General features: G+C 37.0%; 1 protein-coding gene across 6 annotated transcripts in view; it reads right to left on the reverse strand.

The window, feature by feature from the left end:
* The window catches only part of ZFYVE28 (zinc finger FYVE-type containing 28), a 149,816-nt gene that overhangs the window by 46,283 nt on the left and 89,927 nt on the right, over positions 1-13,606 (reverse strand). For all 6 annotated transcript variants that reach the window (XM_030491353.1, XM_030491352.1, XM_030491351.1 and 3 more), the window contains exons 3-7: positions 11,641-11,778; positions 10,345-10,547; positions 8,505-8,594; positions 6,796-6,885; positions 3,707-3,808 (exon numbers count right to left, since the gene is read on the reverse strand). In XM_030491353.1, coding sequence (XP_030347213.1) covers positions 3,707-3,808; positions 6,796-6,885; positions 8,505-8,594; positions 10,345-10,547; positions 11,641-11,778 — 623 coding nt within the window. The remainder of the gene's footprint in view (positions 1-3,706; positions 3,809-6,795; positions 6,886-8,504; positions 8,595-10,344; positions 10,548-11,640; positions 11,779-13,606) is intronic.

Here is a 13,606-nt window from a genome sequence, read left to right on the forward strand (position 1 = left end):
TTTGGCACAGTATCACAGGAAGGCAATCTAGTCTTGAAAATACAAGGAACATTTTTCTTCCTTGGCTACAGCCACTGGCAGAAAAACAAGGCAAGTTCTTAAGATATACCCTGCTTGTCACAAGCAGTAGTAGAAATTTACTCTGCCTACTGCAAAACCAATAAACATATTTCACTCTACTGCCAATATCTGGGGTGCAGAAATTACTTCTTTAAATATCTGAGGCCAGATGTCCATTTAAAGACAAATTTGTCTAAATAGAAGACAGGGCACAAACCCCAAATGCACCGATCTTGCACATTCTCCAAGCCTCCTTCCTGAACTTTACTCCCCTTCTGACCAGAACTTTAAATTGTCTGCTTTCAGAGAACAGCATTGTTGTTATTGCCAGCCTATGCTTCAGTTCATGCTCTGAACAAAGCATAAACAGCTGTTCTTATGGAGCTGCCACCATAAGAACATGATGCAGGTACAGGAATGCAACTTACATCTTCCTGCTTCTGCAGTGCTGAGCTAAGTTTAGCACAAAGTCCACAGATCTGCTCTGATAGATCAACAATCAGAAACCCACAATGATATGAGTATCACTGGTACTCATTTACTGCAGAAGTTTTAAATCAACTCAAAGTTTTAAATACAGTTGTCTTGGAAAAACTAACCCATCTTCCCCCAGTCACTGTGCACACTTTAAAAGCATATGAACTTCACAACTCCCCCCAGATTCTTTAACACATTGACACAGGTATACTACATTTGATTTCTAGTCAATGATACAGAAAGGTTTCAGTGTATTTAAAATGGTATGATCCTCTGATTCTGCACTACTCGATCTGCAATCTGCTTGATTCTGCACCACCAAAATCCATAGGGGCTCTGACATCACTTGTAATGGCCCAGAAACAAGACCAGGCAAGCAGAGGGCTCAGAAAAAAGGGCAGAATTAAGGAGTACTGCAGAATCCCAAATTTGCTCACCTCTAAAAATCTGTGTAGCAGCCTCAAATGTATATATAGTACAGGTAATATTTTATCACAAGAACATTCAGTGCCACAGGTATCTAAATTAAATATCTATGCATATACCAAATGATATGCTTTGCATACTTACTAGGCAAATTACAGTAATTTAGCAGAAACGGTTCAAGGAACCATGGTAAAAAGAAACAGAGATAACACTACTATGTAACTATGCATTGATCCGATGGATAAAATACCAATGCTGATGTTTTCTATATAAAATAAAAGTCAACACAAGCACCTGGCTTAGGTAATAATTAAAACATTCAAAGTCAGCACTTGTTGCTCGACCTCACCAAAACCTAAACAAGACCCCGTACTACTTTTGTTCAGAGAGTCTCCACAATCTCTATTGCTTTCAAAGCCACCAACAGGATACCAAAAATTTTTCTCTGGTATTTCTGATATGATTAAATGGATTCACATAATACAGTATTTGTTTAGGCTAATACAGTTTAAAAATTACCTGCAATCCTACAAAACAATCAGCTCTGGCCTTATGCCAAGAGTTAAAGTATTTAGTTGTCTAAACAGTTATAGAACTTTAAAGAGAAATTCACTATGATGTGATCATACTCTGCAGTAAGATGATGTTCTATGTTCTTACATCAGGCACAGAACTGCAATACAAGATGCAACTATTTTAATAGACTACTCTAATCTATTTTCATGCCTTAACTATCGGTGATGGAGACTGGAGAAACACTCCTGGAAAAACGATCCCTTTTTGCTGGGGAGGAGAAATACCAATATCTCATGCCATCCTCCCTCATAAGGTTCCCATGAACATGCTCACTAAGTAGGAATTGCAGCCTGATGAGCTAAAAAAAATCTGCGATATCAAGAAAACCCAACCTAGACGGCTTGAGTACTTTTAAAAGTAATTTAATTACCTTACATGAACTGCACCATTATTTGTATCTGTCATTTTCACTCAGTGTATTTTTTATTTAAGAATATTACTAAAGTATCTTTGAGCCCAGTTCTCCCAAGTATTTGAGTTCCTTGACACTCCTTCAATTCAGAGACTGCCAGAGAAAATTTCACATTACATCTTAGCTTAAATTTTTGCTGATAGATGATCTCGATAACACTCTGAAAACTTTGTCTCCTAGACAAGTGAAATCACATTTCTTCATGCTCTTTACAGAACAAACATGTCTTAAAGTATATCAGAACTTTCTCCAAAAATTAATGAGTCTTTTCATTTTTTACAGTTTACATTGAAATCTGTAGTTATTGACCAAACAAGCATTTTACTAATGATGTTTTCAACCCAAGCATTAAGTTCAGAGGAACTGAAAATTAAATGGACTAAGCAATAAACTGACTTCATTGATTTTCATTTTCCATGTTGTGAAATGTAAAGAGTAAGCAGAAAGCACAGATTAGGAGAAGTGTATTAGCTTTTATAGATTATTTTGGCTTTAGCCAGCTGGTGAAAATTTCTGTCAAAGCCATTTATTGGGAATAAGGTATTTTAATGTAAACTTCATGGACTTTTAAAGCGTCAGTACCATCAAAATTCCTCCTCCCACCCCCCCCAACTTCAGTTTTGCTCCTCAAATTATGTTGTTCCTTACTCACTGTTTTACAAAACCATATCACTCAAAAGACCTCACAAACCCAAACATGTTGATTTGTAAATTTTAATTCTGATATTTCAATATGAATATCATTAATACTCCTAAAAATAAAACTGTATCACTTCTAGAGAGAAATATTATGAAGCCTTTAAGGGACACAAAAGATTTTGTCTGGATAATCATAAAAGCTAACTTCAGAAATAGGCTCCTCTCAGAACCATCCATGACAGAGCTTGTATTATCTTTCAGGAGATGCCTCACCTCTAATAGGTGAGAGGAGATTAAACTGGATAAACTTATCTACGTGAAAACTATTCTTACATCAAACTGTCATCATGGCAAACAGGGAAGCGATAAACAGGTGAAAATTCAACACAGGAAAGAACCGCGGCCAAATTATCTCTACAGATTTCTAGGAACAAAATTTGCAGTTGGTATATAAATTTAAATTCTAAGAAAAAAAAAATTAATATAAAGATCCTGTAAAGGTACAGTTTGGTTTCTCCAATGTGACAGATCAGCCTTCGAAAGACATCAACTAAGAAATATTTTAATACCCTTTATAGCTGAGCCAAAGCCCACATCTCCAATAGTTACCAAGACTGAAGCAGTAGGAAGAGAGGTGTGTGTATATATATGTGTGTATATATCTATATATATATCTATCCTGTAAAACCAGATCCACAATATGAAAAACTGGTAGTCATTTCTATTAGATTAAAAATTATCTGAGTATTGCATCATAAACATAATGAGAAAAAGTAATAAGCCTACTTAAACAGAAACAATGATCCTAATTAGAAACAGGATCTCCCAAAAATACTTTAGTATTTCAGGCATCATCCAACCATATGGAAAATCTGAAATGTAATAAAATGGGATTGCAGGAAAAGAACTATCAAAAAAATGAAAAGGTCAGAAAATTCCCATGAAATGAGGAACTACATTTGGTTATTTCATGGGTATATCAAGCAGATGAGAAGAAAATGTAGTTTATGGTTAACACAGGAAACAAACACTTTTCTAGGCATTTAAGAGTTCTTTTTTAGGCATCTGACTTTCACTTCAGAAAAGAAGCAGTTGCAACCATCTTTTACTACTTGCCTTATTTTCCTTAGCAAAGTGTGAAAAGGTCTGAAGAGTTCAGACATATCTTCTGGTTTATGGTCCAAGTTTAATGGTCCCTCAGAGTATACAACAAGGCCACTGTAATACAAATGCATGCATGAACACACACAAAAATGACAATTTCATTACATAGAGCAACTACTGAATAAGGAGTCAGAAAAGCAATAAGCATTAGAACTACACCCAAGTTACATATTGTTATCTTATTTTTGTCTTGTTCACACACTGTTAGAAGTGTACTATTTCTACCTCTAAGACAAATACAACCCAATATTAACATGCGGTAAAAGAGAGAACATATTTGCTAAATCACATAAAACACATTTTGGTAATACCATGCTTCTAAATCAACTCAACACTTGCACACATTTTCCTGGAAAAAAGGTTAGTTCAGGATCCTGAAAGCCTCTGTGTACTTCACTGGAGACATCTCAATAGTTCCTCCTGAGCAAATCACTACTGCCCAAACCTGTTTGTGTGTCAAGGATTAAACAAAATTCACCTTCTTCATATCTGCTGCATCATACTATACTGTATCTGAGACTGGATTCCACCCACACCAGGCACCACTGCTTAAAACTGTTTAATCCTCTGTCCACTGCAAAAACAACGTATTCTTCTCAAAGGCAAACAGATCACATGTTCTGAGACTCCAGAGTACATAGTTTTCTTTTCCCCCCTGTGCCATTTTCTCCTTCCTGCCCTCACACTCAGTGCTCAGCTACCCAAAGTACTTCAGACATGTTCCTTTTCTTACACTCAAATCACATGTTGTTTCAGAGAGCTTTCTAGCTACTCTGCATGCAAATTATCCAGAGTAATGGGGACCCTCAGCTAACTAACAAGACTGTCGATGTCTTTTGCTCACCAGCTGTTCACTAGCAAGCACATAAGTGACCATCAAAGGCTTTCCGAGACACAGCAGCAAAGCTGATGTCACAAGTTACAGGAATCCCACTGAAGCCTTACCAAAAAAAAAGACCACTTACACTCTTCTGTTTATAAAACCAGAGCCTGGCTTATGCCCTGGTACCAGGATAGTGCTGTGGTCTCCCCATCTGGAAAATGGCCATCAGAAAGTTTGGAATTGTCAAGGTATCAAAAGGTTCAAGAAATTTGACTACTAAACTTGCTTGCTTTGAGGATTAGGGTTTTGAAAGCAGGAGCAAGGAAAGGGGAGAAGAGAGGCAGAGAGAAAAGTTGCTTCTTTTGCAAGTTACCTTTTTTTTCTGGTCGGCTTAAGACACATTATCCTGTTACCAAGGATACATACTTCCCCCCCCCCCCCCCCAAGCTTTCTGATCTTCAACAAACAGGCTGCAACAAAGCGAAGTAATTATTGCTGACTCATGTCCTATGTTCTACCTAAACAAATATTACTTCTTTGCTGAGTGGAAGCTCAAAGCTGCTCTCACCCAACTTATAACTGATGCAAAATCTCCATTCGTTTGCCTTTCCATAGAGCTTAACTCCCAGAAGAAATACAAGAAAAAAATTAAAACTAAAAAATAGATGTGGATGCTACAAAACCCCTGATTATGAAATGGCCTCTGCACATGTATATGACCTTGAAGTCACAAGACCCTTGAAAGAGTTCTGAATCAAAGCTTGAATACAGCTGTAATATGGCAAGAACTAAAAATTGGAGAGAAGTGTCTCTTAATGTTTCCTACTGGGTTCAAACTTTACTGCCACCTGTTAACATACCAAGCAATACACACCATGTAACACATATGGTAAACTGAAGTCTGAAAAGAAACCTTAGACAAAAATGTCTCTGAAAAGTTCCATACAGCTTTGCTATTAGAGGATTGAGGGGATCCAGCACTTCTCCTTGCCTTACGCCCATCCTTCTCATTAAGACACAGAGCAACAGCATGACAACTTTGCGTTGCATCTGTCTTGCATTTAAAAGCTGCTTCCTTTACAGTCCAAGTAAAAGGCTGGCATTCCTTCCAGATAACACTGTATCTGGATGGTGCAGTTTTTCTATGGAACTTCACATGGCGGTGATTTATTTTCAAATCACTGGATACTTAGGAACAGTTAAACTTTTTTTTCTCTTCTCCCTCTCAGTCCTTCGTAATTTGGAATTGACACGATGTAATTTCTGGAGAGCCCTTGGATTTCCAGTTAGTCATGATGATAGTCACCATCGTGTCTTCCAGCAGCTTCAAACTGAGTTCTCACATTCCTGTTGTCTTTTGATAATCAGATTATTACTGTTATTATTTTTAGAATGACAGTTACAGACAATGTCCTATTTAACAGGAACAACGGGCCACAGAGATTTCCTGAGCAGAAGCGTATTACACTCAGGATTTGAGGTTTCTTATTTCCCTCAATTATACTGCTTGTATTAGCTAACTTTAAAACGTTCACCATGGTAAAATATTAAAAATATGCTGGCTGTACTCCAGAGTAACTGCTGCCTTATTAAATAATGAAGACTCATTAGGAAAAATGCATCTGATTTGTTTGATATTGCAAGAACTGCATGAAGCAAAACCACTGTTTTAATTTAGTTGAATGGTCAACATACAAATCTACACATAAGTTACACATGTCAGCACCTTCCTTGAAAAAGCTTTAAGCTTAACTCTGGTCACAATGCAGTTTGTTATGACAATTCCTTTTGAACCTAGAGTCATTAAGAGAAATATGTAACTCCTATTGAAGATTTTTGGTTTTCAAGACTCCTATCCTTAGGTCATACTATTTTCGAATGACAAAATATGTGCTTTCAAAAAGATACTTCCAACCGTGTGAGATTCCATTGACTGATGATCTTAAATTTAAATTTCTTCCCAGTGACAACTGATCAACTGATCAGGTTTCTGCCTTCTATATTTAAAGTTCTACTTCCTTTTTTACTCTTGATATTCTACACGAAACTGGTAAAGATTTAAAACAAAACATCATCTTTCTTGTTTTTTTTTTTTTTTTAATAAACAAAGTACAAACTCAGGTGAAAGAAAATATGCCAGAATTCTGAACAAAGTTTTTGAAGTCTTCAATAAATCTTTAAATGAGGCAGAATGGAAAATAGTTAAAAAATTACTTACCATACAATGGCTAGTCTTGGAATTGTAAACATTAAAGCTGGTTCATAGTCATCTATCATATCTTGAGTGAGGTATCCAAGCCTTAAGGCTCTAAGCACAAGAATAAAATTATTTAGTAAGAGATCAAACTTCTGAAGAATACATTTCAATAGGAAAAACATTTAAAACACTGTTAAAAGCCAAACGAAATTGACAGAATTTAACTCGTTGTCCTCTAATGACTTTTCAAACACCGTAGACCCCTTTTAGACTAAACCCAACCTGTTTAGGCTTTTCACTTGGCTTTCCAGGTTTTTTCATAATTTCTTAATTTCCTCATAAGTTTCATAACATTCTGATACTACCTCTCCACTTTGTCTGTATCAGTGCATGAAGTAACACTCAAAACTGGACACCAGTCTCACTGACATCTGAGATCTGACCAGTCCATGAAAAAGAGTGGAAATAACTTTTGCTTATTCCTTCTCAGTACTTGTGCTGCCAACGCTGCTGGTGGCAGACAGCAAAGCAACCACAAAGCAAGCACTGCTCTGTAACAAGGGTAGATGGACCCAGCAGTGCGTGGCATACTCTCACTCCCCGTTCCTTCCTACAGTGCACTGCCAGATTATCCAAAGCTGCCAATGGGCTTTGAGCAACCTCGTCTAGTGGAAGGTGTTCCCTGACCATGGCAGGGGGGTTGGAGCTAGATGATCCTTATGCCCCTTCCAAGTCAAATTGTTTTATAGTTCTAGAATTTTTTCTCTTACTAGACAAATATGTGTATATATAGCAGCTGACTGATGGAAGATAATTCCTCCTACTTGCTGCAACCATTTTGAGTTGTAATCCTGTCTTTTAAAATGCCTGAAACACCTCTAATCTTTGTGTCATCTACACATGGTGGCAGTGTGCTCTATACCCCTTCATTCCTTAATGAAAGTATCGACCGCACCAGATCCAGGGTCCTACTTCAGAAGCTCTCCTAAGACGACACTGAAAACAACGCTTACTCCAAGTGTGTTTGCAGTGGAGGTGAGGGGGAATAAAAATTATTCAACACCATCCATTCAAAACAAATTCACATTTTTCTTATTGCTCTGAAGCCCCAAAAGAACTTACAAATTGTTGGGTTATTTGGATTTTATATTTTTTTTTAAAATCATCACTTCATACATATAGAGTCAAGCTCCAGTCCTTTAAGATTTTCAAGAGGCTTTACAAGTTCTTTATGATGATCACTAGAGGTTCACAGATGATTTGAATCATCTAGGGCAAGGTGTCCCTGCCCATGGCAGGGGGGTTGGAACTAGATGATCTTAAGGTCCTTTCCAACCCTTACGATTCTATGATTCTATGATCTTGCCATGTATTCTTGCATGAAATATCATTAAGTCTTGATGCCTTAAACAGATTTATCTTATTTAAATACTTTAAATTCACACACCTATAACTAGGCACACCAACAATATTGTTCTTGTTGGATTAACAAGTTTTGGGTTTTTTTCTTTTTTTTTTTTTTTTTTTTTTTGTCTAAAACCCACAAAAGCATAGCTTGTGCCTTGCATGCATGCTTAATGCTTTTTAACATTGTACTTGGGTACTTACTAGAAATGCAAAATACCTGGTGTTTTATGATGTTTGAAGACTACATTTAAAGTGTTTCTACAAGAGCTCAGATTGAAGGTAAACATGGAAATGAGAATCTAGTACTTCAGGAAAATGCTTACCTCTCCACAGTTTCACAGAAAAGAACAATCACCTCTTGCTGTACATAATATTCTTTTGGAGACTTCACAGGTACCATGGCCGACACATAACTATGAAGATTATAAAACAACATACTACTGTTTTACATGCCTTAACAAACCAGATTATAAATAAAAAGCAAACCTAGGACAAATCGTCTTGGAAACCTAACTTTTCCTGTACCATTTTGTATTTATTTTGACCCTGCTCACTAAGAAAATTGTAGTGTAAGAATATCTAAGAAATGCAGCTAATTTACTTATTGCAAATTGAGGTAATGGAACTCAGTAGTGATTTAGAAATATAATTACACTCATTTAGCATTCAGAACTCCATACTGTGTGGCACAGTGAAGGAGGTCCTAAGAAGAATCTTTATTGCCACATCTTGAAGACAGTTTACTCTGCATTTCCTTAAGAAAAAGAAAAACCCCTAAAATGCACATTTTTATCTAGAAAGGTTTTACCTGAGATTCTATTAGTGAAATTCAGTTATGCAGCAGAGAGAATTTAGGAGAATTAAAAGTTGGCCTCTTTTCTACGAGCAACTACATGCAAAAGCACTAATTCACAAGGTAAGAAACATTGGTAAAAGTGGATTTCTGTCTCTATATTACTTAATCAGTCATTTGTAGACTACAGGTAGCACAGGAAAGGAAAAAGTTGTTTGCAAAACAATGGCAAAGAAAAATACTGTATGTAGAGAATTGGAATGGACAGGCCAGAAACTGTGCACAGGCACAGTCAACAACCAGTTACTGGTTGTCATCAGTGTCTGCACACAAAGCCCCATTTAAACCCCACATTTTTAGCCAATGTTGTTCAATTAAAGTGTTTTTCAATGTAACAGTACAGTTTTATGAATCAGAAAAAAAAAATGTTTACATGACTAAAATAATGCAGGAGAATATGAAAAACAAGGAAGGGCAAACAGTAATGGGAGACAAGTCAGCCTGTGAAAAACTTTAAACCACTACCCAATTCTAAGAAACCTGTTCTGCTGAGGGTAGGAAGGGCTGTATTATATTAGATCCATAGAGAATCCTGTTCTGCATCCTGTCTGTAACCATGCCCACAGCACAAACATCTAACAGACATGCAGGAAGCTGGCTTGAATTCTGAAACACAATGCAAGACCTGGTCAGTGTGACCTCTGATGCAATAAACAGTTAACTTCCTCATGCCAAAAGCAGTTATTTCTATTTTTGCTATAAACCTCCAAGCCATTTTTCAATGACGATTTTTAAAATCAGTGAGTTCCTGCAGTTAACTATGGTTTGTGTAAAAGCACGTCCTTCATCAGATTTCAATTTGCCGCCTTAAATTCACTGGGTGCATCCTGCTTGTACCTCCAACCACAAGAGAACAAAACCTCATAATCTCTAGACTATACATTTTTTTTTTTTTTTTTAATGTTTTATTTGTCGCCTTTCCTTCAACAAAGAAAACCTTCGGGGAATTGATTTATGGCTTTCTTTTGGGTCTTGGAAAACCTCCCTCAAATGCCATATGTCAGTATGCAAATGGAAGATTATAAGATTAAGCTCAGTTGAAGAGAGCAAATGTTGATTGCTAAAAAGCTATTTAGTTTCTTTTCATTATTGCTACACCGGAAGGAAAAATCTAACAATACAACAAATTACTGAAGAATTCAAGTACAATGAATAAAAAAAAAAAAACAAACAAAAAAGAATAAAAAACCAAAAACTTTTTCATAAAAGAAAATGGAACAAAAGAGCCAACTTCCAAAATAACGAACAAGCCCCAGAGCAGCAATAGTAGCCAAGCCAATACTCACAACCATTTACTTTGGATCTTTTACCTTAACTCAAATTCAGCAAAAAGGACATCAAAATGCTTGAGTGAATCTTTCATTTTTTCTGTGTAGAGGTTCAAATCCCTTAAGGCCTGGTCACGAATGATATTTCTAACTTCCTCTAGGCTTCGGGTCAGATCCTTGGCCAATGGCTTCATAGCCATACTCTCAATTTCACGATTCATAATAATTGAACCAGCAGCCAAACACTATGAAATACATGGAGAGAAAAAACGAAATTTTGCAAAGTTGCTTTTATGTTTTAAAAAAGCACAAAATGTGGTATTTAATACTCTAAACAAGGGCAGTACTTAATCCCATTTTTCTGCAAATTATCAAACAAGTGAAATATTTAAGACTGACATGCCAAGAGTCATAAGCCTTCACACAAAAGGTTAGGGAACAGCTAAGCCAGGGAGACATGAGAACGGAGGGAAGTTCAAGTAGAAGAACCACAGAGCTGACAAAACAACTTAAAAGAGCTCTTCTTCCACTAGTTAGACAGTAAGTATTGGTAGGATATATACTCTACATAACACAAGGATTGGTTGTAGAGGAAGGATGCGAACCCAGCTGAAATACAATCAATGGACTTTTGATCCAGGCTAGACTGCTCTCCCATTCTATTCTAAATATAATACAGATTCTAAAAAATCTATTCACAAAAAGAACAGAAATTCTGCAGCCGTGATGCCTTTTCTCAGAATAACCGGTCACACTGGCCATCAGACCAGGGATCCTGCTAAACCAGTATCCTGCCTCACACAGAAGATGTGAGTGTATGTTCTACGAAAGAACATAAAGACCAGGTCACAGAGTCCCTTGCAGTTTCTGGAAAGCAGCTACTTCAGACACTCCTTTCCTCAAAAGTTATACATGGACTCCCTCTGACCAGTTCACAAAGACATCCATTAAAAGTACATTTTTACTGTAACACATGAATAAAACTTTTTAAAAAATGATGCTATTAAACCCAAGCTATTTAATAATCTCTACTACTGGCTTTATTCCTTTATGGATACACTCAAAGACTGCAAGTACTGATATAAATCATACTTGTATTAATGGAAATATTTTATTAACTGAAAATATATATAAAGGTTGTTCTAGTCTCAAAATTCTCATTTTTTTTCTCTTATTTTCTGAACTCCATTTGCAGCTCTGTGTCCCTCCCCTTTCCCCTGGACAGGAGGCATTTCTCAACTCTGTACCGGGGACCTGCAATCCCAGCCCTTCCTCAGCAGCGTGATGCCACAAAAAACTGGCCATTAACACTAAGTAATACAAATATGAGAGACTTACTTCTGCTCCAAACCAAAGCTGTCCTGCAAGGTTGTCATGGCGTATTTCCTCTGGAAACTTAACACAAAAGTCTCGATTGGCCCGTTCATGTGGAATGCACTCATCCATGATTTGATTTATGATGTTCAAAACATTATCCTGAAGCAAAATATAGGATAGCATATATACTGTTCCCACAGAAATCCTACAATTATGGTTTTTTTCTTTTAATAGAATTTTAGTAAGAAAGATAGAAAATGCTGTATTTAACTCGTACGGTCATCACGTACACAGAGAAAACAGAATATTCATGGAAAGAAGAGTGGTAAATTTGACTTTTCCTAGAGACTATTTCTCAGATTCACTGCACTGACTGCTTTGGTGGGACTTCTGATGAGGAGGTATAAAGAGCTCATTACCTCCAGCTATCTGTAAATTATCAGTAAATAAACTAGAAGTACAAATAAATTGGACTCCTCTCATTTCCTCTCACCAACACCAATGATATGCACTTTATTCTTCCCAAAAGACCGCCTGACAGAGTACCCTGGAGACGTTAGAAATTGAGTTACATTGGAAGCATTGAGGTTGAATAGACTTCATTTAGACTCATCCTGGGAGCCTAAACCAGGTAGTTTCTACACTTGACTCCCCAGAGGACAGGCGCTGGTACTGGCACACCTGCCTGCCATCTCACGCCTGGCGGTCCAGGAGGGTTAAGGGGCACCACACAAGCTACAGAGAATTAATAACTGCTCTGATCTATGTCTGCATCAGGGTAAAGATCAAAGACCTGTAACCAGTTTCTTGATCTGCAGTAAATAATCTGTATTCATTTGTTTGAAAAGATAATTTTCACATACCCCTGCTGGGAACTGCATGGAATTTGATTAACATAATAAAGGTAGGTTCAGAGCATGAAAAAGGCTGAGTGCTTTCATTAAAGATGTTTAGTCTGTCTCGTGCTTCCTCCACTATTTACAGAATTCATGTTTTATTTAAAGTATCTTTCAAACAAATAAAAACAAACCTGTCTGTATAGAATTGTTTAACAGGCAGAATTGCTTTAAGTCTACGCTTTACTGTTTTATTTTCCTCTATATTTAAAAAAATAATAGAAAACAGATATTTTCAAGAAGCCTGCCCCTTTAATATGTTCCACCCAGAGAGAACAGTACCATGCTTCTGGTATCAACAGAGTTTCATATTTTCTGTAATTTCAGTGCAGACTGCTGTAAATTCTGTTGCCACAAAATAATCTTAACATTAATGCTGTAATCACAGTTGTCTTCATCCAAAATACATTAACCTTTGACAATATTTGTTACACATTGGTATAAAGTATTTCATGTGTTAACAATTAAAACATTTTTACATAAATACATTTTTGCAAGTCTGTCATGAGGTAACACATTTTATTTCAATGCAGTTGTTAAAAACAAACAAGAAACCCCAAACAACACCCCCTACATTTAAAGCACTGTGGCACACAATGTTCAACCATCTTCTCTATAAACAAAGCTGAAAACCAAATGCTCTGTAGTTCCTCCATGGCATTCCAACACAGACCATGGCCAGCAGGTATGAGAGGAGACAGGACAACAAAGCTAGATTCACCCACATAAAATAGGCAATTTTAGAGACGCACCTCTCTCTCTGCTGGGTATAACACACTGCCAGGATTAGTGGGGCACTTGGATCCCTAGGAATCCACAGAGATGTCCATTGTAGAAACTGAGGGAAAAACCAGCCTCACAATATTCTCTAGTGTAACTGCAAAGGGATCTTAAGTTCAAATCCTGGAAGAAGGCAGAGCAAAGATGCCCTATTTTGGCAGTGCCGTCCCAGACCAGTGGCTGAAGAACAAGCCAGCCGGCCACCACCTCTCCTCTCCAGCATAAATGGCAATAGTCAAGGAATCATGTGCAAATTAGTATGATGCTTTAGGGTGAGAAAAAGCAGACTAATGGCAAGTTTCCTATTTTCC

This window comes from Strigops habroptila, chromosome 7 (genome assembly GCF_004027225.2).
Source record: "Strigops habroptila isolate Jane chromosome 7, bStrHab1.2.pri, whole genome shotgun sequence".
Taxonomy (NCBI): domain Eukaryota; kingdom Metazoa; phylum Chordata; class Aves; order Psittaciformes; family Psittacidae; genus Strigops; species Strigops habroptila.